This window comes from Plecotus auritus (assembly GCF_963455305.1).
Source record: "Plecotus auritus genome assembly, chromosome: 6".
Taxonomy (NCBI): domain Eukaryota; kingdom Metazoa; phylum Chordata; class Mammalia; order Chiroptera; family Vespertilionidae; genus Plecotus; species Plecotus auritus.
In genome coordinates this window covers 124,575,272-124,601,648 of record NC_137773.1, presented here as the reverse complement: position 1 = coordinate 124,601,648, position 26,377 = coordinate 124,575,272, and the positions used below count along the sequence as shown (strand labels likewise).

The 26,377-nt window shown below is 43.8% G+C and overlaps 1 protein-coding gene across 22 annotated transcripts in view; it reads right to left on the bottom strand.

The window, feature by feature from the left end:
- Window positions 1-2,928: 2,928 nt before the first annotated feature.
- Window positions 2,929-26,377, bottom strand: part of MAGI1 (membrane associated guanylate kinase, WW and PDZ domain containing 1) — a 586,630-nt gene continuing 563,181 nt past the window's right edge. For 7 of the 22 annotated variants that reach the window (XM_080671483.1, XM_080671501.1, XM_080671494.1 and 4 more), the window contains 7 exons: window positions 25,511-25,801; window positions 22,449-22,652; window positions 14,653-14,746; window positions 14,474-14,534; window positions 12,853-12,996; window positions 10,330-10,468; window positions 2,929-6,371 (listed from right to left, as the gene is read on the bottom strand). In XM_080671483.1, coding sequence (XP_080527609.1) covers window positions 5,638-6,371; window positions 10,330-10,468; window positions 12,853-12,996; window positions 14,474-14,534; window positions 14,653-14,746; window positions 22,449-22,652; window positions 25,511-25,801 — 1,667 coding nt within the window. In that variant the 3' untranslated portion in view covers window positions 2,929-5,637. Of the gene's footprint in view, window positions 6,372-8,234; window positions 8,324-10,329; window positions 10,469-12,852; window positions 12,997-14,473; window positions 14,535-14,652; window positions 14,747-22,448; window positions 22,653-25,510; window positions 25,802-26,377 lie in introns of all 22 variants that reach the window. The other 15 variants (XM_080671498.1, XM_080671502.1, XM_080671496.1 and 12 more) reach the window with 7 other exon arrangements.

Here is a 26,377-nt window from a genome sequence, read left to right as displayed (position 1 = left end):
TGCCAACTTTATCTTGTCAAGCTTTGAGGCTGCTGGCTTCTTTGCTTAGGGAGTAAAACTGCCTTTTTTTCCCTGTCCCCCTCCCTCACTGCATTCTCTTCTAAGGGAGTTGTGTTTTTAACCATTTGCTCTGTGTCCTGGGCTGGGGAAGACAGTGGCTTGTTAGTTGTAAGCTGGCTGCAAATTGCCCACACTGTTTGGCCTTGTTGTCACTTTCCTGTCTCAGTTTCCCTATGCCTCCTGCCCTGGAGTCCTGTATCACCACCAAGTACCTAGCAGAGTCAGTCTGCAATATGTAGTGAAAAAACAAGTACTCTAGTCACAAGCCTCCCCTAGTCTGCAGGTAGGGATTAGTAGCCTTTCTGAGCTATTTCCCCTTCAACTCTGATTCTCTGAGATCAAAGAGACTTTATTTCCTGAAAGATCTACTTAAAAGGACAGTGCTTCTTGGTTGGTGTTTAAAGTTCTAGGCTGTGAAGACCAAGTGGACCTGGAGGGACATGACAATGAAGTGGAAAGTGACAGAGGGTAGCAGTCAACACTGAGTATTTGCTTAAATCCATCTTCTTTCAAAATGACCTGGTGATCCAGCAATCTCCCATTAGAGAATTAAAACCATACTCCTACTCTTGATGATGAGCACAATGCATAAAGATCCAAGTGGGTGAAACTAGTCAAAAAGTTTTCATAGAAAGCCCACTTCCACCAAAAAAAAAAAAAAAAAAAAAAAAGCACATGTGTTGGAGAGGGCCCAGCTTTGTCATTTCCCTTCTTCAAAGCATATAGTGAGGTGTATTCCAAAAGCACTAGGATCTTATTGTGCTGGACACCCTACCCCCACTGCTGACCATGTTGCCAGATTGTGAGAAAAACCACCTGGAGGAACTTGAAAGGCCTCTTCCATTAACATGAATGCAGACCATCAAAGGTGGTCTCAGACTGCCCACCAGCAGGAAAAATCTCTGAGAGCTATAATTGAGTCACATCACATTCTTTTTAGTCTGGCTATTTATGGCCGCAAAGAACTTGTGTGACTAAGGGCTTCACAAATAGCTCCCATTGTCAGTTAAGCCAGGGACCATTTCCAGATGCCATCTTTAACAAAAAGAAGCTAGGGAAGTGAGCAGTGTCCATAATTATCATGTTGGTGACAAAATAAAGCAATAGACAGCAAAAAATACAGCAAAAGAGAGAAATCGTAGGATGGCTTACTTTTTTTTGTTAATCCTCACCAGATGATATTTTTCCATTGCTTTTCAAAGACTGGAAGGGGCAGGGAGGAGAGAGAGCGAGAGAGAGAGCGAGAGAGAGAGCGAGAGAGAGAGAGAGAAAGAGAGAGAGAGAGAGAGAGAGAGAGAGAGAGAAAGAGACAGAGAGAGACAGAGAGAAAGAGAAAGAGAAAGAGGAAGAGGAAGAGGAAGAGAAAGAGAAAGAGAAAGATAGATGAGGTTGGGAATGGAGCCTGCAACCCAGGTACATGTCTCAGACTTGAGACCCTTCTAAGCTTGGGCTCTCTAACCACTGAGCACGCTGGCCAGGGCTAGGAAGGCTCACTATTAAACACAGTACCTTTTGAGTGCCCAGGAACTGAGGTCCTCTGCAGTGGTCGGCAAACACATTAGTCAACAGAGCCAAATATCAACAATACGATTGAAATTTCTTTTGAGAGCCAAATTTTTTAAACAACTTCTAACGCCACTTCTTCAAAATAGATTTGCCCAGGCCATGGTATTTTGTGGAAGAGCCACACTCAAGGGGCCAAAGAGCCGCATGTGGCTCTCAAGCCGCAGTTTGCCAACCACGGCTCTAGGGCAGGGGTGGGCAAACTTTTTGACTCGAGGGCCACCATGGGTTCTTAAACTGGACCGGAGGGCCGGAACAAAAGCATGGATGGAGTGTTGGTGTGAACTAATATAAATTCAAAGTAAAGGAGCGGAGGGGAGAGCAAGAGAACCGGATAGAACAGCCGGATCCGGCCCGCGGGCTGTAGTTTGCGCACGGCTGCTCTAGGGAAACCCTATCCACGGAAGGTATAATCCATAAACTGTGTGGGAGCCTGGAACCTCATTAGAAACCACATGCTCAGGACAGATATTAACTCACTCACTCACGGGTTGAATTTTTCATCTAGTATGACTAGTTAGGAGTATTTCTAACTCCACATACTTCTGTCTCCATGACTTATGCTTTGAGACTATTTTTGTCTTAACTTTCACAGCACAGCCTTTTGGTTTCATATTTCAAAACACTGGTGAGTATGTATATGAGCCACACTGTTCGTGAACTGTATCATTAAAGTAGAAGGCCTTCTTCCCCATTTTAATAGAGAAAATATTTCTTCATTTTGATTGGAAAATAAACCAGGACAATGAAAATAGAATACCCATTGCCATACAGATAATTCCTCCTCAAAAAAAAAAAAAAAAGTATTTTACTGAGGATTCTTCTGATTGTCAGAGGTGTGCTAAACACTTTGCAGTTATTCTTCCCAACTCTATGAGGTGTGGTCTTTTCAAGATGAGGAAACCGAGGCTTAAAAAGAGGTTAAGGAATATGCCCAAGATCACAGGTAGGAGGCGATGAAGCTCTTTGGTGGGGTTTGCTTTATTTCCAGTGTTCCATGCGCCACCATGCTGCTCAAACTTCCATGAGCACATGTATTAGCTGGGGATCTTGTAAAGTTCACAGACTCCAAGGTGGAACCTAAGATTCTGCATTTCTAATAGGTTCTGTGGTGGTGATGAGGCAGCTGGCCCATGGACCACACTTTGAATAGAAAGGCCCTATACTATTGCAAAGGTGTAATTCCTTCTTTCAACACAATGGTATATTTCATGGAGCTGGAGCCAGACACTCTCACTTGGTTACCTGACCTTGATACATTTGAGACAACATGGAGACAAGAAAGATATCAATCCAGAAACAATAGTGGTTATGGAATGCATACATTTCCATGTATTTATACAGTAAAAATGCATTAAAAATCTTTCACAAAAGAAACTTAAAAAATACAAGTAGGGTGTTGAGTCCTCCCTCCCCCACATTCTTCTAGGCATCAGCTGTGTAATATGGGTGGGAAGGAAATTTCTAAATGGTTTGATTTCATCGTACAAAATACACATCCATCATCTCTCATCAAGACATTTACATGAAGTGAGGGGTTAAGGAAAGTAGGCTCACAAGAATCAGTCTCCAATTTAAGGTTACAGTAGTTCAGAGAAAACTATATCTTTGTTTAGTGCATAGTCCCTGTACAGTACAATATTTTCCAAAGTGAATCTGTGTGGAATTCTGAGGAAATAGCCACACCAAAGTCTTCAGATTGAGACAAGCCCAGGTGGGAAGCACATAGATTTTAGAATGTCAAATGTTATCTATGAGAATAAAAAAGACATCAAAATATCAACTTTGATGTACTCCAAAAATCTACCTTGATTTCATTTATTTAAAACTCTGGACCACAACTGAGAGCATCAATCATTTAATATCACAGATTTTGACAAAATTCCTAGCAGTGGAACCTTACGAATAAAATCTACAAGTTGGCTCCTAGGAAATGAATGAAAAAGAACATCATTATTCAGTTGTATTCTCCCTCAGCCATACTACTATAGCTCGATGTATGTTTTGTATGGAAAACATTGATAAAAATAGCAGCTGCAGACTTTTCTCTCTGAGGAAGTTGTTTTGTGAATGCCCATTCACCCTAGTGCTATGTATAAACCCATAAGTCAAATAAAGCTCTGAACAATGTAATATTATATATGCATAGTGTTTTATAAAAAGATTGGCCCACACACTGCTTTTCATCAGTACAGAAACAGCATTAAGTCCATAGTACACTGCAAGAAATGAGTGAAGAACAGAATGCAAACAAGTGCCTAATAGTTCACAAGCAGGCTCACCATGGAGGAAATGATAATACTCAAACCAACTAAAGCTTTAAAGAATTACTTATATAGTCTCCCATTTTAAAACAGCTTTACATACCTGATTTAGTTTACATTAAAATATATCCCAATGAATCAATTTGTTCCATATTCAGAAATATAAACACATCACATTCCTCACTGCTAAAGTTTTTGTCATAAATTCTCTTTTATACAAGAAAAAAGGCAACAGTTGTTTTTAAACAGGCTCTATTACAATTTTTAACTCTGTACACACAATGATTGGCTGGCTGGTTTTCTCCCTTTTTTTTTTTTTTTTTTTTTTTTGGTCCTTTTTTTTTTTTTTAAACAGTACCATGAAAACAACAGTGATTGACTTGCAAAGTTGTGTCTGTATGGAAAATGCAAAACAGTACTACGGAAATATACAATGTATTGTAAGCAGCAGTTTGCTATAGTGGTCCAACAGGTACAAGCAAACATTTGGCTCAGCTAGGCAGTAATCCATTTCCCATTTCAACCACTTCCCTGGGCTATAGCCAACCCAATTACACTTCATGTGGGAGTGGATTGCAAAAGAATGTGTTACTGTTTTTTAAAGAAAAATCATGATGTTTTGTTTTGCTGTCCCAAAATTCAAAGGACAGGGTCATGAGGACAGAACATTGCCAATGAGATTGAGAGCCATTGGGATTATGACCTTTCCCCTTCAATTATTCTGGAGACTGTTAATAGCTTCAAAAGGGAAACTGGCATTTCTAATAAGCACCTCTAAACCCTACATATCAATAGAGAGCTAACTCCACCAAGACTCATCCCCTCCTCCCCAATTTGGGAAAGAGCAACCTGGGGTTATGCTAAAAGGGGGACCATACCTTCTCTATTGGGGATTTTTGATTTCTTCACACGGGGCACATTGTCCCCTACTCCATCTCCTCTGCAGCCTCAACCAGACAAGACAATACAGAAGGTGTTTTTTGTCCATTTTTTCCAGTAGTTGAGTGAGGCCATGATGGCACTGCCTTAATGAGATCTTAGTAAATGTTGATAATGCTAATGAACCTGACCATCTGCACCTGGGCTGCATTTGGGTCATGGCGGCCAACCTTTATGGCCAGGGAGAGTATAACTGTTTTCTGAACCAACTATGACACAAGAACATAACATTTCTGTGTGCTGTGTAGATTTGCTATAAATATCCTTCATTTGCAATAGTAGTCTCTTCATATAGTTTGCTTGATTTTAGGATCACCGGCAATCCCAGAGTCCTCAGCATTTACAAATATAACTTTTGCCTCTTGGCTTTAAAAAAAACAAACAAAAAACTAGCTATAGTATAGCACTACATCATTACATAAGTCTATATCAAATTAATCAGTAACTTCCCTTACTTAGAGAAAATGATCAAAAGCCCTATTTAACCAGGAGAGAAAAAGATGCCCAAAGATGGGAACAATTCTTGACAATTCTACAGTATATGTAGAAACAAAATTTATCCCCCTTTGGGGCAACATTTGGCAAATAATTTCCAAAAAAGTATGCATTTAAAAATACTTTCTTTAATATTATACATCAGGCACAACACTTTTCACATATATTTTTTTCTTATAAATTCAAATGCATAAAATGTTTGTTGCTATTCATAGGGTCTTCAGGTGTCAGATGCTTCATAAGGTGAGGAAATTATTTCAGGTGTGTGAGCTTCCTCTTGAACCTGGGATATGGGAACGGCCGGCCCGTGACTGGCTCAGATACTGAGGTCGGTGCTGCATTCTTTGTAAGGCCGCCTTCTCTGCTCAGGGGGGTGTCTGCAGCCTCGGCTGCCCTCGGGCTTCAGGCTCGCCTCTTCCCTCTCTCGGTGGCTGGCTCTGTCCTCTCGGTTCCTTTTCTCTAGGGACCGCTCCCGCCTGCGCTCTGGGGACCTCGCACGCCTGCGGTCGGTGGACTTGGCCCTCCTCTCGGGCGAGCCCGGCCTCCTGCGCTCCGGAGACCTTCTCTGCTCCAGGAGCCGCTCCAGGGACCTCCTCCGGCGGCCGGGCGAGCCTTCCCTCCGGCGGCCAGGCGAGCGCTCGCGCCTCCTCCCGGGAGAGGCCTTCTCCCTCCGCTCCAGCGTGTTGTCAGCGCTTCGGGTGCCCTCCCGGCGCCTCTCTGGGGCCCGCCTGCCTGGGCCATCGGCCGCCAGCCGCTCGGGGGGCGCCTCCCTTCGCCCCTCGGGCGCCCGGTCCTGGGGGTGGCAGGCCCCGCCGCCGGGGGTCCTGGGAGTCCCGTTCCACGTGTGGTGCTCACTGGGCGCCCTGCTGCCCCTCGAGGCTCCCCCGTGCGCCCGCTGTTCCCCGTGCGGAGATGATTTGTGAAGGTCGGGTAGGTGACTGGACTCCGATGGTGGGGGCAGCCGGCGGCCCCTCGTTTCCGGGGCGCCGGGCCTCACTTCCGGGAAGCCGTGTGCACCGGTAGGACCGCCGATCCGCTCGCTGCCGGGGTCTGCGGGGGGAGGAAGCAGACCACAGTCGGTGAGCAGCCCAGGGCTCCCGCCCCACCCCCATGAGCGCCCACAGTCACAACCTGCACACACTTAATGCACCAGTCACAGCCAGCCGAGGCCTGGTTAGGGTAGTGGCAACTAGTCAGGTTAACAACTAGTGCTGGCGGCTCTACCAGACAGACCCTTCCGGCACTCAACAGAAAGGCACCCCCTCAACAGTGTCTAGCAGCAGCCAGATGTCCCACCACGACCCTTGCTCTTCCCACCCACCAGCCCTTCTCCCTTGCCCACCGCCCCCCAACCCCCATGAAAGGAAACATTTCTTTAAAACAATATTAGTTTGAACTTGCTGGAAAAAAAAAAAAGCCTGAGTGTGAGGGAACTTCCTGGGGAATGCTAACAGCTTGCATTTGGATCTGGGTGGTGATGAAATGGTTGCGGAGGTAGAAATGGCTGCGGGTGCCCTCGGGCTTTCTGTGTTTGCTGTGGCACAGCGTGCGCATCTACTCCAGCTAGATGCTCCTGGGTGGGCACAGGGGATGGTCCCAGGGGCAGCATGGCCAGATATTGGCGACTGGCAAATGGGACATGAAGTGAGGGTCCATTAGATATCCTCTGCCTTTGTGCATGTTACTCAAGTAGTTTCTTCCCTGTTGTGTAAACTTAGGGAACTATTTTTTTTTTTTTTTAAATGTGGAGTCTCCTGACAGATAAAAGGGAGTGGAAGGGAGGTTGTCAGGAACACAGGTGACATCAGATGGCGTCCAGATAAACTTGATGTTCAGAGGCACTTTTCTTTATGCTCAGCCGTCATTACATCGCTGAGCCACGGAGCCACTGGACTGCTGCTTACAACATCAAGATATCTCTAGACTTAAAAGCAGGGCCACACACAAGGGCGTTTATTATTAAACTATGTGAAGTAACACCGCAGATGTGTTAGGTGGCATCCCGAAGTTATGAGAGCTTTTTTCAAAGCAGGGTTGCTTTGTTTACAACTAGCCCCAACAAGTCACACACGTTATACCACTGTAGGCAGAGCACCAGGAATGGGGCGCTGCCGTGTGGAGGGCGGGCCGGGGACAGTCACAGAGATGAAGTGGAAGCTCTTTAAGGATCATGCATGAAGCAACAGGGTCAATAGTAAGCAATCTGTCTCATGAATGATCTCCCAACCCCCTGGGTAGGTGTTAACAAAAGCAGGCATAGAACCTTGAGCGGGGGTTGGCAAACCTTTTCTGTAAAAGGCCAATGAATCGTTATTTTTGGCTTTGTGGACCACAGAGTTTGTTACAGTTACTCAACTCTGGCACTGTAGTGTCCAAGCAGCCTTAGACAACACATAAAATGGGCCATGTTGCTACGCTTTACGTACAAAAACAGGCTGTGGACAGGCTTGGCCCACAGGCTGCCCTTTCCCCAGAGATAAGCAGGAAATGTCTTCCTGTCTAGCAAAGCCCTGTCTACCCAGGTGAGATTTCTGTGGTATGAGGTTTGTTCATTCTAAAACAAGCATGTCAAACTCGCGGCCAGCGGGCAGCGTGCCTCGTTTATTTAAATAAACGAAGCATGCGGCCCGTTGGCCGCGAGTTTGAATGCTTGTTCTAAATGCTGGGTAGACTATTAGAATAACACAAAGTCACTTTAAGATTTGGGAGAGCAAGACTAACCTGGGGGCTCCTTACTCCTACTTTTAAGATAAGGGAGAGCAAGACTTCAACAGGGTCAGCGGTGTACTTACAATTCAGAGAACGTAGGGTGCTCAGAATGAATTGCCAAACATATCAAAATAGAGCTAAGCAGAAGCAATGAGGAAATTAGGCCACAGCACAGAAACACCTAGTATTGATTGAGCTACAAACCGTAGTTTGATTATGGCCCATAAGGTAGAAGCAAGCCTCCCCGAGCTTTTCATTTCTCATACATGCAGCGATATTAGGAGGTATCATTGCTGTAGAAGGGAGGGCCCAGCACCAAGAACAGTCAGAGAGAAAGAGAGAAAGAGAAAGACAAAAAAGTTGAACATTTAGATTCCCTGTAACAAAGAGGAAAGAAAAAAAATCTGCATTTGTTAACATAGGGCAAAGAGAGTTTATTTGTCCAGTCAGACAGTCTAAGGCAACACTCAAATAAGGCTGCAGAAACCGCATTCAGAACAGTGACGTTTTAGACAGCCATAGAAGGTGACTCAGGACCCAGACAATAGATGCATCCTTTTTTCTTTCTTTTTTTCAAACAACTGGGACAATGACAGGCTGGCATAGGAGAGCATTTAACAATAAACAACAAAAGAACAAAGTGCCCTCCCTCCCCCCTGAAGACCACGGCTGTTAAATTAAGTACAAAAAACTCATTACAAAAATAGCCTCACAGAGAAGCAGGTTCCAATCAAGTCAGAAAAATATTGGAACTTAACATATTATAACCCATTTGTGACTCTAATCACTAGAATTAGAGATTCAGTCCAAATGACACATGGAGACATTACAGCAGCACAACCCTGGCATGTTCAACCCTTCTTGGAAAACCGAGCATTTAAATGATCTTTATTTTTAGCCCAAAGAACATTTATTAGTGTTGGATTTTCATCCTCAGTGCAACAGACACAGGTTTTGAGAGGGTACAGAGGTTACTGACGGTGACTCTGAAATGAAAGGTCACATCCAACAGAAGCTTAGGGAAGACAGAAAGGGAGACAGCGTTACACAGTTTCAGGGCATCCATACACCTGTCAGGGTTCCAGACCCAGCACAGCTGTAACATCTCAGGGTTGTTAGGCTACCTTCCCTGTGTGTGGTTGGCCATGTCTGAGGGGGCCTCATCTCATATGCCACCCCCACCTTGGGCCCCTCATATTTTGTACCTCGATGTCCAACACCTGGGAAGGCTACCCTTCCAAGGAGTTAGCCTTGTCCTTGAGCTGTATTTGAATTAAAGATCTCTTCAAGTCCAAAGTGCAACTGGGAATTGTGCAGAATGACTTTCAGAAAAGAGGGTGATAACAGATAAAATCCCTAATAAAGGGGACTGACGCATAGGGACCATTCAATCACAGTTTCTATAGAAACTTTTGTAGACCTTTGGTTGGGAAGAAAAGCCCTACATCTAGGGCATAGCTTTTTTTTTTTAAATTTTAAACAAGAATCTCAAATAAATAGGACATAATTATTATGATATACAATATTTTGCCATGAGGACACTAAGCTATTTAAAGATCCTTGCTGTTCAGTCAAATCATGTCTATAGATATGACAAAAGAACTTTATGCATAATCTGGCTTTCCCCATAGGAAAGGTATAGTCACGTGTTTCCCTCATGATGAGCACTGGGAATCTATTCCATCCTTTATCATTTAAAAACATATGGCTAACATAGTAACAGTTTTGTTTGTTTTATACTAGTGGGCTCAGGTAGTCTCATTTGGGGCAGCAACCGGAGGGGGGACGCACAAGTGTTGTATACAGAGCATAAAGGAGGTGAGCAAGGCTCCCAAATCATCTCAGAATTTCATGTCTCATAAATAAGACATCAAGTAACCACAAAAGAAAAAAAATAAAAAGAATTGTGCCTCAACATATCACTCAGGAAACCTGCTTTCCTGCTTCTTAAAAGGAGTAGAGTCATTTTGTGCTAACAATTGGATCTGAGAAACAGTTTGGCACAGTTCAAACAATCATTCCTTCGCTCTTGGTCGGACTAGACAAAATGTTTTCTCTGATTATCAGAAAGGGGGCTATAAAGATCTTGTCTTAGGCCATGCCCCAGTCCATGGAAGCAAGCAAAAGGATGAAATGTGTAGAGGTTTCAGAACAAGCGAGGCAAATAATCACATGGTGCGGAAGGCTGGTAAGACACTGGTGAAGAGGGGAAACAAAAAGACTTTCCTGCTGCAGTTCTGGAGACAAAGTCATGGAGTCATGCCAGGGAAGGAGGGGAGGTTTTCATAGTTTGACCCACCATATTCTGGTACCGAGCCGTCGCCCCGCTTCAGAGACAGACGCACTCTGCGGCCACCGTTCTTAATCAGTTCTATAGCCCGAGAATGCTTCATGTTTTTGGTGGTTTCACCATTGATCTCTAAAATTTCATCACCGATCTGTCCAAAGCAAGAGAGAACAAAGTGAGAAGACCACACAAGGGTTTCACTGGCTATTGAGGTGCTTTATGGTTGAAATTCTTTCATTTATTGATTTTCCAAATATTTATTGTTTGCTAGAAAATCTATTGCTCAGGATGCAGCAGCGAAAACAACAAAAAACTCCACAAAAATTCCAGCCCTGATGGAGATGACATTCTAATGAGGGAAATACAATTAACAAGAAAATTAGAAAAGTACATCTATGTTAGATAGTATCTGAGAACCAGTTTGGCACATTTCGAATAATCATTTCTTCGCTCCTTGGTCAGACTAGATACAATGTTTTCTCTGATTATCAGGAAGGGGGCTGTAAGTGCAAATGAAAAATTAATAAAGCTATCGAGGGGAATGTTAGTTACTGAAGGAAGGAGGACGTGGTAAGCAGCTTCCAGGATGCCCCCATTGACTCCCACCTTCTTGTATTCACATCCCATGTATCTCCTGCCCTTTGAATGTGGGCTGAAATTGGTGACTTGCCTCTGACAAACAGTATATGGCAGTGGTCGGCAAACTGCGGCTCGCGAGCCACATGCGGCTCGTGAGCCACGGTTTGCCGCTCTGTTGACTAATGAGTTTGCCAACCACTGGGATAGGGGCTTAATCACAAGGAACAACAACAGCCTGTAATTATTGGAATCAAGAGTCTAGGTCAGTGGTCGGCAAACTCATTAGTCAACAGAGCCGCAGTTTGCCGACCACTGGTATATGGCAAATGCGATGAGAGGTCAGTTCAGAGATAAGGTTACAAAATGATTCTGGTTTCTGTCCTACTTGCCCTCTTCTGTTCGCTCACTTTCTCACTCTGAGGCATGCTGTGAACTGCCTTACAGAGTCCATGCTAAGGACATGTGGGGAGCGCTCAGGCCAGCAGCCCAACAGGCGCTGTATCTTGCCAACGACTCTGTGAGTGAAGCAAATCCTTCCCCAGATGAGCCTTCCATGCAACAGCAATCCGGTCCGGTTGATAACTGACCGTAGCATTTACTATGTATTGGCTGCTATTCCAGACACTAGAGCAAAGGAGTAAACAAGACAGACCAGATCCTTGTGCATGAAGCTTGTACTTCCAGAAGGCAGAAGAGAAGCACTGGCTTTGGACCTATCACTAGTTAGCTACGTGACCTTGCTCAAGTCCTTTTAACGGTGAAAGGAGATGATAATACCCCATGCCTGCCAAGTTGAAGGTGTCAGATTGGACAAATGTGTTGTGATCTATACAGCATTATACAAAATGGCAGGACAATGGTATTTCATTCAATCAGAAACTTTTTAAGTGAGTAAAGACATGGAAAACCATATCCAATGTGTTTGGAACTTAAAAAGTATATGTACACTATACACTTGCATAGGCACACATTGTGCATATATATGCATAAAGGAAGGATATATAAGAAACTGATAAACAGTTTGATCTTGGAAACTGTATTTTTACTATGTACCATTTTTCACTGTTTAATTTTTTAAAACAAGCTACATCATCTACTTTCCAATGTGGGAGAAACTCGTTAAAAAATTCAACCTGAAGAAACTTAAAAATCAAGATTGTGTCTTAAGTACAATATTAAGTTCCCTACCTTTAGTCCCTTTTTTCCTTTTTCTGCTCAGGCCCAATTTTATTCACTTTTCTTTTTCTGACCTGACTTCTGATTTTTTTTTTTAATTCGCTGCCAATTATTTCTTTTGTGTGTGTCTCAATCTATGTGACTTATATATAATGTGATGATTTTTCTTTAGTCATCTAATCTGCCCAGGAGAGCAACGCATTCATATACAATAGCAGATACTATCTAAACAGAGCAGAGTGGATCCTTGCATTTGTGTATTTAAATTTTGTAGCTTTGACTACTACAGAGTGACCCCGAAGAGCCATCCCATGGAGCAGTGGTGCCTTTGCTGAGTCAGCAGGCTCCTGAGGCTAAGGTGAGATGGCGGGTGACCAGCCAGAGAAAGAACAGAGCCCACCACTCAGCCTGCAGAACCGCAGGCCTTCCTGCTCTCTAAGCATCCTGGTCCAGCCAGGAATTCCTATGGTGATGTGTGTGCCTCATGAGACTAAGTATAACAATGATGGAAATGGGATTCAGAAATATCTCCTTTAATAATTTTATAAGTAATTTTAATCCATTTAACCTCAAAGATTAGAAGGGGTTCACCTAACTTCAGCAGCTCCAGCTAACTATGCTTCAGGAGGAGATTTACACTAGGGTGGGAGTCATGCATTTCAAGTATTCTGAAAGCTGTAGAAAATGTAGTTCTCATAAAGAAGGTTCTAGCCATGTAATGTTAAAAAGTCACTGCCAATGACATATTTACATCTACTCCAGATTCCTCTTCTGACTTACCCTCATCTTCCCACACCTTTCGGCAGGACCATCCTCTGCCAAGCGCAGAACATAGAGGTCCATGTTATACTCTCGGCCCCCTCGAAGACTAAAGCCAAAGCCCTTGGCTCCTCTTTCCAGGTCCACAGTGTAAAAATCCTGCTCCTAGTTCAAGACATGAAATGGAATCATTCCGGGAGAACTTATACCCCCCCCTTTTCTTTCCATCTCTTCCCAAACATCCCCTATTAAGCCAATTTGAACAAAAGGCACCATCAGTACCCCCTCTTGCAGATCCTCAATTGTTTATTAATATCCATTAACCTGAGAAGTTTGGAGATCCATAATTTGAAAACATTTATGAGTGTGCCTGAAGACTGCACACCAATCCTATCTAATAAAAGAGTAATATGCAAATTGACCATCACTCCAACACACAAGATGGCTGCCACCATGTGGTCAAAGATCCTGCCCCCATTGGTCACAAGATGGCCACCACAAGATGGCCAGTAGGGGAAGGCAGTTAGGGGTGCCCAGGCCGGCAGAGGAGGAAAGTTGGGGGCGACCAGGCCTACAGGGAAGGGCAGTTGGGGGGGACCCAGGCCTGCAGGGAAGGGCAGTTGGGGGGGGACCAGGCTTGCAGGGGAGGGCAGTTAGGGGTGACTGGGCTGGCAGAGGAGGGAAGTTGGGGGGGACCAGGCCTGCAGGGGAGGGCAGGGGAGCAGTTAGGCATCAATCAGGCTGGCAGGGGAGTGGTCAGGGGGTGATCAGGCTGGCAGGCAGAAGCGGTTAGGGGCAATCAGGAAGGCAGGCAGGCGAGCAGTTGGGAGCCAGCAGTCCTGGATTGTGAGAGGGATGTCCGACTGCCCATCGGGCCTAAACAGGCAGTCGGACATCCCTCGAGGGGTCCCAGATTGGAGAGGGTGTAGGCTGGGCTGAGGGACACCCACCCCCATGCATGAATTTCGTGCACCGGGCCTCTAGTATGTGTATATTAAAATTTAACCAGTGAGGCTGCAATTCGCCATTTACAGCAGGAAAATTCATTACATGATATCCTGCACATTGTTGGAAGTTCAACCTCCCCGCCCAACACCCCAAAAATGCCATAGTGTCCATTGTTAGGGTATCAAAAGGCTCAGAAGGCCAGTTGAAAAGGAATCTGTTTAACTTTGCAACACACAATGTTTCCCACATTTGCTTCACCTGCCATTATTTGTGCACCCTCCATTACCCTGTATGGGACAGATATTTAGGTCTGTGGGTCCCCCCTGAAATGCATGAGTTGGAGAAACACCTTAAGAAAAAGGTATTTTCTTGGCATAAATTCAGTTATGAATACCATGAGTAGATATCAGCTGTTTTGCTCTTCTATTGGTCACCAATTATAGCTTTTTATTTTGTTTGTTCCTCCCCTATTCTCCCCCTTCCCCGGAAAAGGATATCTGGGAATATTTTTCGAAGGTAGTAAAATAAAATGTCATTTCCTAGACAACCAAATGTGAGCACATATTCAGTACTTCCCCTTACAAAAGGTTATTTATTTTAATTGAGGTACCTTGTAAAAGATATCTCATAAAAATAGCTTCAGAAAGCTGGAAGGAAATGTGCAAAGCAAAGCAAACAGAGAAACTGGCCTCACCTGTGTTGCCTGGGGTGCTTTGAACTCAAACTGAGATTCCGGCTTTGGTTTGGTGGTATTCCTGCCAAAGTGAGAGAAATAAATATAAAAACAACCTGTGGGGAAACTGAGAACCCAGGAGGAGTGTCGTCATGCCAGGAGCTACTTTTTGCCTTTAAACTAACAAAGCCGGGTCTGACCTGGTCTCCTGGGCCCCCTGCTGAGAAGGGGTGTGTGTGGTGGTGATGGTTGCGATCTTCTCCGCGTTGGTCAGCAAAGTGGCGTTCGAAGACTCTGCAGGATGAGACAGAGCATCACGAAATGAGGGGCCTGAAGAAGACACCCCCATACCGGGGGGGGGGGGGGTGCCGAAGCCCTGTATCTGAGTGACAAGGTGGGCTTCTCTGTAACCATTTCAAGCAGCTCTGACTTCAATTTCTAAATAATTAAGAGTTTGAAGAATCATTTAAAGATATTCTATGATGTGAGCCATGTACACCCTGTTACCCTTCTCCCAACAAGACATCCCCACAAATAAAAAGTTTGTCCAAGAAAATACTAACCTAAAATTGTAGCCAAGGCAGGTATCTCTCACTCTGCCCTGCCACTTAAAAGTGACAGTCCCATCAAAACACTGGATCACCAGAATTATTCCCCAGAATTGGACAGACTCATTATATACATCTTTCTTAACATTTTCTGCAATGTATTAGCAATATTTAGTGACTATGTTTAATTTCCTCACGTGAATATTAAAATTAGAAGTGTGCTAACATCTTGTTAAATGCACACACACCATCTACCTTCTTGTCCATTGCTTTTAATGAAGTGTAATTGAAAATGTGAAGTTCTTGACAGATCTCGTCTGGTATCACTTATGAGAAATTAATTTAAAAACTTGCATTTGTTAGAGCTGGAGCTTGTAAATACAAGCTGTATAAATCATAAAGCCACCCTAACGTAATAACTATGATTATATTCCTATGTAAATTGATTTTCTTCTTCACTAACCACATACCTAAGCAACTTCATTAGTCTCTAAAGTATTGAGATGCAGATGTTGAAGACATGAGCATGCCTATACGCTATACACCAACAGACACACACACACACACACACACACACACACACACAGCAAAAATTTGATCATTCATACAGTAATGCTTATATATTCTTTTATGAATTGTTTCTCCATTATGATCAAGGCAGATAGCAAGCAACTATGAGCAAGTTGCACTTTAAATATTTATTTTTAGGTTGACTATTTGGAACATGGCATAAATTTTCCATTTTAGAAAATGCTAACTATGGTGGTTAGAGTCTAAGATTTGCCTATAAATGCCTGTTTAGTTCACAGTATGCCAGGAAGTCTAGAATCAGAGGCACTTCAATGTTTGTCAAATACATGTATCTTACCCAGCATGTCTAACAAAGTTCCTATGAGAAAATATGTCAAGTCTCACCAACTGGGATATCAGGACTGCATTTCTTTTCACTGCAATCCCGGGTGAGAAGACATCTCTCAAATCCCAACCACTGTGGCCTATCTGCCATTATGTGTTACTGTTGTTACACATACTTGATAAAAGCATGGGCTTGAGATTTAAACCCAGGTTCAAATCCTCCTTTCTCCACTCCTTAGCTGTGTGACTGCTTTTCCTTATCTGCCAGAAGGGGATGATGCTAGTAATTCCCTTCTCTTGGATACAAGCACATGAAATATTTAGTACAGTACCTGCCCTATAGTAAGCACTCAGTACACATTTACTGAAGTTATGGCCCTTGCCATGCTTCTCCTTTTTGTTTACTGCTGTGTAACTTGTATTAATTAAATTCTTAGCAAAATGAGAAAGTTGAAATCAGATGTAAATAGTTTGTATTCCAGCCATAGAGCCCACAATTCTTACAGCTAAGACACAAGATTAATAAGAAATGTAATTTGCCTTGGCCGGTGGCTCAGCTGGTTGGAGAACCATCCCATGTACCAAAAGGTTATGGGTTCAATTCCCAGTCAGGGCACATACCTAATTGGCAGGTTCAATCCCCGGTCTGGGTGCATACAGGAGGCAAGTGATTGATGTTTCTCTCTCCCCCCGCCCCCCCTCTCTAAAAAGATTAATAAAAAAGCATATACTTGGGTAAGGAGAAAAGGAAAATGTAACTAGATCAAATGAACTGAAATGTGTATCTTGTTCATGGGTTAGGACAATGTTTTTCACAACCTATTTCGCCAAATATTTCTACAGATTCTGAGGGAAAAGGAACATGTGGTCAGTTAAGAGTGAGAAATAATAGGTGACAGAGAGAAATGTTTCTGCATGTCTGCATTTTCTTTTCTCGTGGACTCCTCAGAGCCACCCCCTGCCCGCCCCCCCAGAGCCTTTTTAAAAAAAATCCTCACCTGAGAACATGTTAGAGAGAGGGAAGGAGAGAGAGAAACATTGATGTGGGAGAGAAGCATTGATCAGTTGGCCTTCCATACCTGCCCCGACCCGGAATGGAACCCACAACCCAGGTATGTGCCCTGACTGGAAATCAAACTGGCAACCTTTTGGTGTATAGGATGACACCAAACCAACTGAGCCAGGCTCCTTGAAGCCTTTAATTATGTCAGCATGCCTTGCAACCCTCTGAGTTGGGGAGGTGGGGCTTCTCAAGTTATTGGGAGACAGCTTAGCATAATAGTAGCCAGGACAGATTCTAGAGTCACACTATCTGGCTTTGTATCCCAACTCTGCAATTTACTGGCTGGGGCTTAAGCAAAGTTAAACTTTTCATGTCTCAGCTTCCTCCACCTTCCTCCACCGCACATGTGGGATAACTGATGTGTATTAGGGAACAGGTGCAAAGATTATTTGAAAGAAAAGTGTAATTGCGCCTGGAACATGAAAACTGCCCCCAAAATGATGAGCATATTTTTTGTGGTAGCATGTGTTTATTACTATTAAAAGCATATTTTTATGACTGCAGTTACCTGGTACAGCCAAGGTGGTAAGTGTAAGATCTTTCATCAAGCCCGCTACTGTGTGAGCACAGAGCACTAGGGCCGCAGCCTCTCGTTATGACTCACCAGGAATTTGGTCCTTTAAAAAAACCTGATATTACTCATTGTAATTAACTTTATGGAGACTCTCTGGGAAATCAGAAGATTGTTCGGGCCCTGGGGAAATCATAATCAGGAAACCAATATGGATGTTTCCTTGTAATTAAAGTGAACATAGCAATGAATTGTGAGGCCTCACAGGTGCACGTGTGGCCTCAGTGACTAGTCTCCCAGGCAGATCAGATCCCATCTCACAATTTTTATATTTCTGTGCTTTTGTGTTTGCTGAGATACAACAGATGATTACCCAATACGCATATAAACAGAGCTATTTTATTAATTTTCCTCTTAACCTTCATTTGCTATTTTCACCTACTTATATCCAAATCTGGGGTTGAAGATAACTTTAAACAATTTAAAAATTAACATTTAATATGCAAATAGCTATTTGAACTTCCTAAATTGTCTTGTTTTTATTAACCTATAAACAACCACCATTTCCTAATCATTTACAATGTGTCAAGAACTGTGCTAAGTGCATTAAATTCATTTAATTCTTACAGTGCAATGAAACAGGTGCCATTAGCACCCCCATTTTACAGATGGAGACATAGGGGCTTAGAAAAGACAGGCAATATGTCCAAGGTCATCCAGAGAGCAAGTGGAGGCACTGGCAGCTTTAGGTCTTCAGTTAGGATTAGACCAAGACGTGAAGTGCTGAGATTCTCTCTAGCTTTTTAAAATACAGAGATGAAGCCCACTGTCATAAATTTATAGCTCTAGACCAAAGCAAAATTTGCCCGGTAATAGAAAAACTTTTAAACCCAGGGCTCTGATATAAGAGCAGGTTCCAGCAGCAGTACTACGAAGGGGTGGCAATGTATTTGGCTTTTAAAACTCCACGGCAGACAGCCAGACTGACTGTTTTTATGATAAATTCCAGAAAGTACCCTACAGCCTTCATTAAACAGTGTTTACACCTCCTGCAGCTCGCTCGGAGCAGTGAAAAGGGCTATCGCCATCCTTTGCATGGCAGTCGTGTACCAAGAAAAGCACAGGGGAGCTCTGGAGGTGCTGTCAGGGCACTGTGCTCAACCAGGCCCCAACTCCTGACAGGCGCGTCTCTCTGGGGCTTCAACAGAGCTCCACCACCAGATTACAATTCTATCCTGCTTCCCTGGCACTTCCTCAGCCGCCCTGCCAGGAATCCGCATTACAAAGCCACACAGATCAACAAAGGATACACGCCCTCCTTTCTTAAGCACCATATTGCACATGTAATAAATAGCTGAAGAAGGCCTTTGAAAACGTGAATCCCAGCAATAATTGAAAAGCTTTGGGAGACTTTTAAAATGTGTATGATTGGAAGCTGTTCCTTTTGACCGAGTCTATGTTAGCATCATATCCATAGAGCCTGCTATTAAGATAAACTTACACTGTTCTGTGCCTTTTTCAAGGAGACAGCAATATCTGTGTCCAAGCCCTACCTCCTATGAAACAAAGGTGATCTGAGACAAGGTGATCATCACTGTGGAGAGGGCTGGCAGAGGCAGAGAGAGGGGGGGGGGGGGGGCGGGGAGGGAGGGGGAGGAGGAAGGGGAATTGGGAGAAGCAGAGTGAGGAAATTTATGATCATATTTTTTTAAGCTCATAAATATTCTCATTATCTTAAACTGTATTCAGTTTGATGGGTCCATGCTAGTCTGACGCAGTCAGGGTATCCAGACTTCACAGGGTATCCCTATACGACACAGTGGTAGGAAGCAGGTGTCGTTGACTTGTCAGATTGCAAGTTCAGATTTAGTATGTCCAGCTATTCTCTGGGCCATTCTGTGATGTCACTGTGTATTTCCTATCCCTTACCCTTATCTCATAGGAGAAAATGTTCTGCCCTGCCCTGGTCCCACAGGTAGTAAAAACAGAGATGGTGAGGACTCCCCTGATCTAGGTCTGCCCAACATCATCCACGAAGGCAGGCCTTCTAACAACACAATGCCACAGAACTTTTATTGGAGGGGGCTGGCAGAGAGAGAGAGAGAGAGAGAGAGAGAGAGAGAGAGAGGGAGGAGGGAGGAGAAGGAAGAGGAGGAGGGGAGAAGAAGAACTGAGAGAAGAAACAGAGTGAGGAAAACTAGTGAAGTTGGAGAAAAAAATAAAGGCAAATGATGATAAAAAAGAATTAGGCAACATAAGAACGATAAAGAAGTGGATTCAGAGTGGGTTCCAAGTACTGTCCAACCAAGAATGCATCCTCCTCAAGTGCCTCCTAGGGTTTCTGAGAACAGTTCTCTGGACAAGATGGATTTCTCAGAGCTTAAGAAACCACGCTGATTAAGAACTTCAGTCTCCTCACGGGGATCATGAAACAAACTGTGGGCTCCCTGAAGAATGAAGCATTAGAGTGAAAGATCTGAAGGAGACGAGCGGTCCCTGACACAGAGAGCACGTCCCTTTCCCACCACCTGCCATGGCCAGCACACTTTCACAGAGAAGGAACCTCCATGAATTTCACTCTCTGCCTTCTAGGTGTTTGCAAAACTCTCCTGGGTTGCTCCAGCATCTCCCCAGAAATCGAACTCCCCTGCCTCAACTGTAATTTCCAAGAAGGTGATTTTTTTGTTCCAGTTAAAAGTTGAGTATTACAAATCCACCCTCTGCTGGATTCCACTGCCTTCTCCTGGCCTCCAAAACTTAGAAAGTAACTGATGGAGAGTTTCATCACCATGGCAACGAATTCCTATAGTGTCTTCAATGAAATGGCAGCCTCCGCAGGGCATCAGCCCTTAACTTTATTGTATCAACTTCAATGTTTACTTTCTTTTAGCCAAGACAGCCTGTAGATATGTCTATCTGAATTTTATAGCTCTGAAGTATTCAACTTTAGAAAAAACTTTTTATTGACAACTGTTATTGATAATTCACCTTATATTTTTTGGTTCAGGTTTCCAAAAAATATTTTTCATAGTACTTTAAAAAAATTAAGTCAACACCTAGTATGTGCACAGTATAAGGTGTTTCTGCGTATTTCTCTTTCCTGATTTCAAACTCTTTTGCTAAGTCCTTCCTTCAAGGAGTGCTTTCTTTCCTTCCTTATTTGACATCCTCATTTCTACATTACGACTAACGTAGATCCAGCAAGTCAATTCCTATGTCCAGTTCTTCTGGGTCAGTTTTGGAAAATTTTCCATGTGTCTGAATTTACACTGAGTGGCCAGATTATTATGATCTCTGAACGCATAATAACCTGGCCACTCAGTGTATATACTCCATTGGGCCCTCTCAACCATTTTGTACTTCATTTCTCTGGATTCCTTCATCCTTTCCATTAGGAACCTCTGTTCTATCATCTTGTGGTCACCCTCCTACACTGTAACAGCTTCCCAGCGTGGTGACTGGGGACTGACTCCAGACCAGCAAGCGGCTCCTCTCCTAACCATGCCTGGGAGGCAGGCTGAAGGACACCAACATTCAAGGAGCTAATTTTCCTCCACATTTCGGATGAGGTATTTTTGATGCCGAGAAAATTCTTTGTTCGTGGAACCAACAATTTTTCGTTTTACTGTTCAATTTTGGACTTACTTTTTCTGAAAGGCACAGTCTATACTACTCGAATTTTAAGCTATAAAGCTCACGTTCTAACAATTCATATATACAAATATTCATTTGGTGAATTACCTTTAGATAAAAATCTCCAATTATTTTCTTTTACATATCAATGGCATAGATTTTTATGACACTAGCTCCATAAAACCACATTTCCTCTTGAGAAGTACTCACTGACTTTTAGAATATACATGGTATCCCCAAAAATGTATATATACTTTGAATAGTTATTAATTTCAATGGGTTAAATATGAAAAGAAAGAAACATCAATTGAGCTATGAACTGTTAAATGTGCATACATTTTGGGGATACCCTGCATATTTTATTTTATCACATGCAGAGCAAAAAAAAAAAAAAAAAAAAAAGAAAAAAGGATTGGAACATTTTGGGACAGGTATCAGTTTTCTCCCAAGAACCAAATCTGCTTAGAATGAGTTCAATATATAGGACTTAATTCTCTGATGAATCTATACTTAGTGACATTAGGTATCAGCTTCATTTTTATTAAATATGAATAACACAATGAGTTGTTATTTTAGCTGGATAACTTTTCATTGTGGGGGGCTGTGTGCACTGTAGGATGTTCAGAAGCATCCCTAGGTCTACCCATTATATGCCATTAGCACTCACTCCAGATAATGCCACATGTCCCGGGGTGGGGGGTGGGTTGGGGGATGCAGGGGGTGGGGATCACCACTGCCATAAAAGAACCAAAGATTTGAATTTAACTAACCAACCAAATAAGAATGGGCCTAGCTTAATGTACATATAACCTACAATTAAATGAAAAATACAGAGATTTAATTACACCTTCATTCACATGTAAAAATTAGCAACAAATCAAGGATGCACAAACCCTAAGACTCTCCCAATGAAATAAAACATTTGATACATTCACTTATTCAGAAAAGACACTTCTGGCTCTGCACTGGCATTATGTAGACTTTGTGATGTCACATATTACACATATATTTAGTGATTTTTTTAAAAAAAAATCCTCAGTGATGTCCAGATAGAACATCAGGAGACCTTTACCACCTGTATTCAAACGATTCTATTGTTTTAAAGACAAGGGCACCAAAATAAATCGGGAAAACTTGAAGGTTTTCTGAAATGTTTTTATATCTGCAGCAAGGTAGGTATTAAGGGCTAGAGGATTAAGTAAAGAAGGGGAGGTAAAGGTTTAGTAACAATGGCTCACATTTGTTTGAAGGCTCTGTTCAGTTAGGGATGGATAAGGCTGCCTCTAAATCAACACTGTTCAATTACATGAACACCAATGACACAGAGGTCGAGAGACAGAGATAGAGAAAGAGAGAGAGAGAGAGAGACACAATAGTATACTTTACCATCCCCGGGAATGATGCGGAGGGTAACTGTGTTTCCCGCTTCCTTGATTAGGTTGACAATGTCTGAATGGGACTTGTTGGTGATGGAACATCCATTTACTGCCAAGATCCGGTCTCCTACTTTCAGCTTGCCACATCGGTCAGCAGGGCTCCCCTCAATAATCCGACCTATTTTGTGAGGCATAGCCACACATGCATTGCCTGCTTTGATAGTGAGTTTTAATTTTTTTTAAGTTACGTGGGAATATAGTACAGGGAGGAGAAAAAGGGTTGAAAAGGGAAAGAGAAGGTTAAGTGTTAATTAATTAAAGCATTAAGCAAATGTTATTAAAGGAGAGCTCTGCACCGATGGTCAAAACATTGGCAACACTCAGGGCATCTGTGGAAGAAGCCACTGCCCTCACCTGCAGTCGTTTCCTGGTTCAAAATGAGGGGGAAATCCCCACTCACCGTCTTAAATCAATTACAAAATTTGGGATACTTTACAACTTCAAAGATTCTCAAGAGCCCCCCAAATAACTTGCCATTGACTGACTTTGGGACTTCACATGTGACCTCAGGGCTGGGAAGGGTGCTTCTACACATTCTGTGTTCATGCCACGTCACTTTGCCAGCTGTTCTTTAAGCTTCTGCCAATGTTTTGTTCTTTCTCCATTTAGAAGAATAATCACTGGGAGTCTGGTGAGGCATGAGATCTGCTAGCACCCAAGATTCAATCTGAGAACGCCTCCTGGACAAACACTTCAACTTCCTGCCTTCTCTTCAGAATGGTGAAAGCTTTAGAAAAGCAAGAGATGAGCCAAGACGGCCCCCAACCTTGACATCTAATTTTGCTTTCATGACCTTTGCTCAACCATCCTATCTCATGTGTTTTCAGGATAGGGCCCAAATGGCTCACGAGCTGTGAATCCTCCTCCATCCTCACGAAAATCCCCTCAAGGGACTATGAAAACCTCGTACTTACTGAGGCTGAGGACGGTGACCCACACAAAGCTGGGTTCAAACCATTCCTCAACCCTATTTCTTCAATCATTTCCTCTCTCCTCGTCAGTTACTACCCGTTTGCAACATGGAAAACCAGAAAGAGTGCATTTGAAGAGGAAGGTTTATTGTGCACTCTAAGGGATTCCATGTCTTAGCCAAGAGTATTGCTAACTTCTAGAGAGAGGTGGGAAATTGGCTTCGAAGCCTGATACAGAGTTCTCAGCTAATATTTCAGTTTCAAAGTTTCTTATGCACATTCACCTATTTTGGGAATTTGTCTTTCCGGGGACTCTGAAGACAGGTAAGCAGTTGAGCCACCTTTGGAAAGGGTGACAAAACGAGCATGGGAGACTCGGAAACTGAGTAGGCTCTCCCAGCATCACTGGGACCTTGAGGATAAAATGTGTGGGAAAGGAGCTGTAAGTCCTTTGAATTTCAGAGTATTTGCCTGAATTTGTTTTATTGGATGTAACATTATGGCAAAAGAATTTTTTAAAAGGAACTTAAACATTTTTTTTTTTTTTTTAATCCAACAGGCAGATGTGGTGGAAAGCTTCCACACTTAATTCAAGGTCTTGGTTAAGTTTTGCCCATCTCCAAGGACAACTCGCATGAGAAAGGTATCAAACAGCAGGTGTGAGGAAAGCTCGCATAGTTCGGAACAGAAGTGTCATGCAAAGTATTAGGGACAGTTTAATACATTCATTGCAAGAACCAGAGGAAAACAATCAAAGACCAATTGTGAGTGAAGACATTCAATATTCATTAAGTAACATAGCCTCCCACCGGACATATCTGCTACTTCTTTCTAGAAAGTGAAACAGAATTCTGAAATCCTGAGACCATCAAAGGGTGCATGGGGACAGTCACAATATGGATCTGAAGAAAATAACTTGGGGGTTCTCACTCCCCTGCCTTTCTTTTTATTATTAAGTTAAGCAGAAAAGTCTCCAAAACTAATTTTAAAAATAGAAAAAACACCTTGCCTTGATGTCATGTCACCCATCCATGACATGGATTATTAAAGTAGCTCACAAAAGCACTGTTAGTAATGGGTGCTTGTTACTGCAGCCACACATGCACAGACCTGCTGACTTTGTCTCCTCGTGGCCAAACCTTAGTGAAACCGGCTTTAGCAGGATGGAAAGGGCAGAGACTACATGGAGGCAAGGGGGTTCCTCGGAAGCAGGAAGCTAAAGGGTTGGGCCACCTCGCTGATCTTAGCCAGCAAGGTCCTCAGACTCCTTGTAGGTAAGGCATTTGCGGATAGAGCTGAGGTACATTTCAAAGCCTGCACAGCCCTTCCTGCCTCCCATCACATTCCATATTCATCGGCAAATGTGCGTGGGGAATAACAAATTACTTTATCCAATGAAGAAGGTGGATCATTCTTGGAGCACATATTTATAATCCATTCAATCGGAAACAGATTCATAGATTACTAGTTCCTGGAATCCGCTGGGTTCCTATTTGTCTCTGCTGAGAGTTAACCTTCTGAGAGGGTGAAAATACTCTGCTGAAACCCCCACACCTGGACTAGACAGGAAATCACCCCTGCTAGAATTCAAGGGCAAGGAAGACATACGACTCTCAGGTTTTAATTAGATTGTTAATCAGGCAAAAGCAAAAATTATTTAAAATTAAAACATTTCAGATGGGGACAGTAGAGAAAGGACACAGATCAGGTGGAAAGGGCATTTCATGTACTCCTTACACCTCTACTCCTTACACCTCTACTTTTCCTAAGCATTTTTACAGCCATTCGCTCCTTAAAAATCTCCCAGACCTTCAGATGCCACTATTTCCCCAGCGAGAATTTCTTGACATCAAGGGGTTGTTCTGCGAATTGCATGCAGATGTCAGGATGCTTAGGTTGCATGTGTGAACACGCATTCAGAATGGAAGCTGAACGGTTAAAAAAACAACCCAACCTTCAGGAGAAAAAAAAAGTACCAAACTGCATCCCAATTAAGACTTGAATCACCTGCAGCGAAGAGCAGGGAGGCGTTTCTGTTAATGAGATATTGACCGGCGTGCCTGGCGGCCTCGGAAACCCTGGGAAGGGCACTGCCACTCACCGAAGGTCGTGCCCGCCTCGGGCCGGCTCACGGACGACACGATGACGAAGCCGAAGCCCTCGCTGTCCCCGCGCCGGATCTCCACGTCGTAGGGCTGCAGGGCGCTGCCCACACCGCTGCCGCCGCCCCCGCCGCTGCCGATGCCGCTGGTGCTGCCGCTGCCAGAGCTCACCGTGTTCAGCGAGTTCTGGCTGCCCTGTGGGGTGCGCTTCTCCTCCGTGAGCGAGGCGGGCTGAGTGCTGCTGTGGTGTGACGAGGCTGGAGAGGGCACCTCCGGCTCCACTTTGGGGGCTGTGCAGAAGGTGCGCTCTCAGGCCCCGGATCTGGCCCCCAGAGCCGCCACCCTCTCCCCACAGCACCCACCACTCTCACCCCTCCCAGCTTCACGCGTGCACGAAGCCAGATTAGCCTGGCCGCACAGAACCCATGCTCAAGGGTTTCAAGCAGCACCCACACCCACACTCAACACCCGGTTTCGTACTCGGAGGGATCCCTGCGCGAACCACAGGCCATGCAGAATAAGTGCAGGTTGGCCCATACCATGATGACCGATGACCTTCCTTGCCCGAGGTCTGACCTTGGCCCCACATTCAGAGTGCCATTACCCTCATATCTCAGTTCTACTCAGCTTTCCAGGTTTTGCTGTGATTTTCCCATCAGGCAAGAATATACACCACCGGAGGCTGCCTTGCTGGGGGATTCCGGACAGTGCCTGGCGGAGGTGTGCTTCCTGGCGGCCAGGCTCCTGATCCACTCTGAGCACATCACAACCGAATACCCTCAGAGTTCCTGTGCTATGCAATTCCAGTTTGATTGCTTGGTCAGGTGACAGGGTAAAACACTCCTAAAGAGCCACAATAGTTGGTG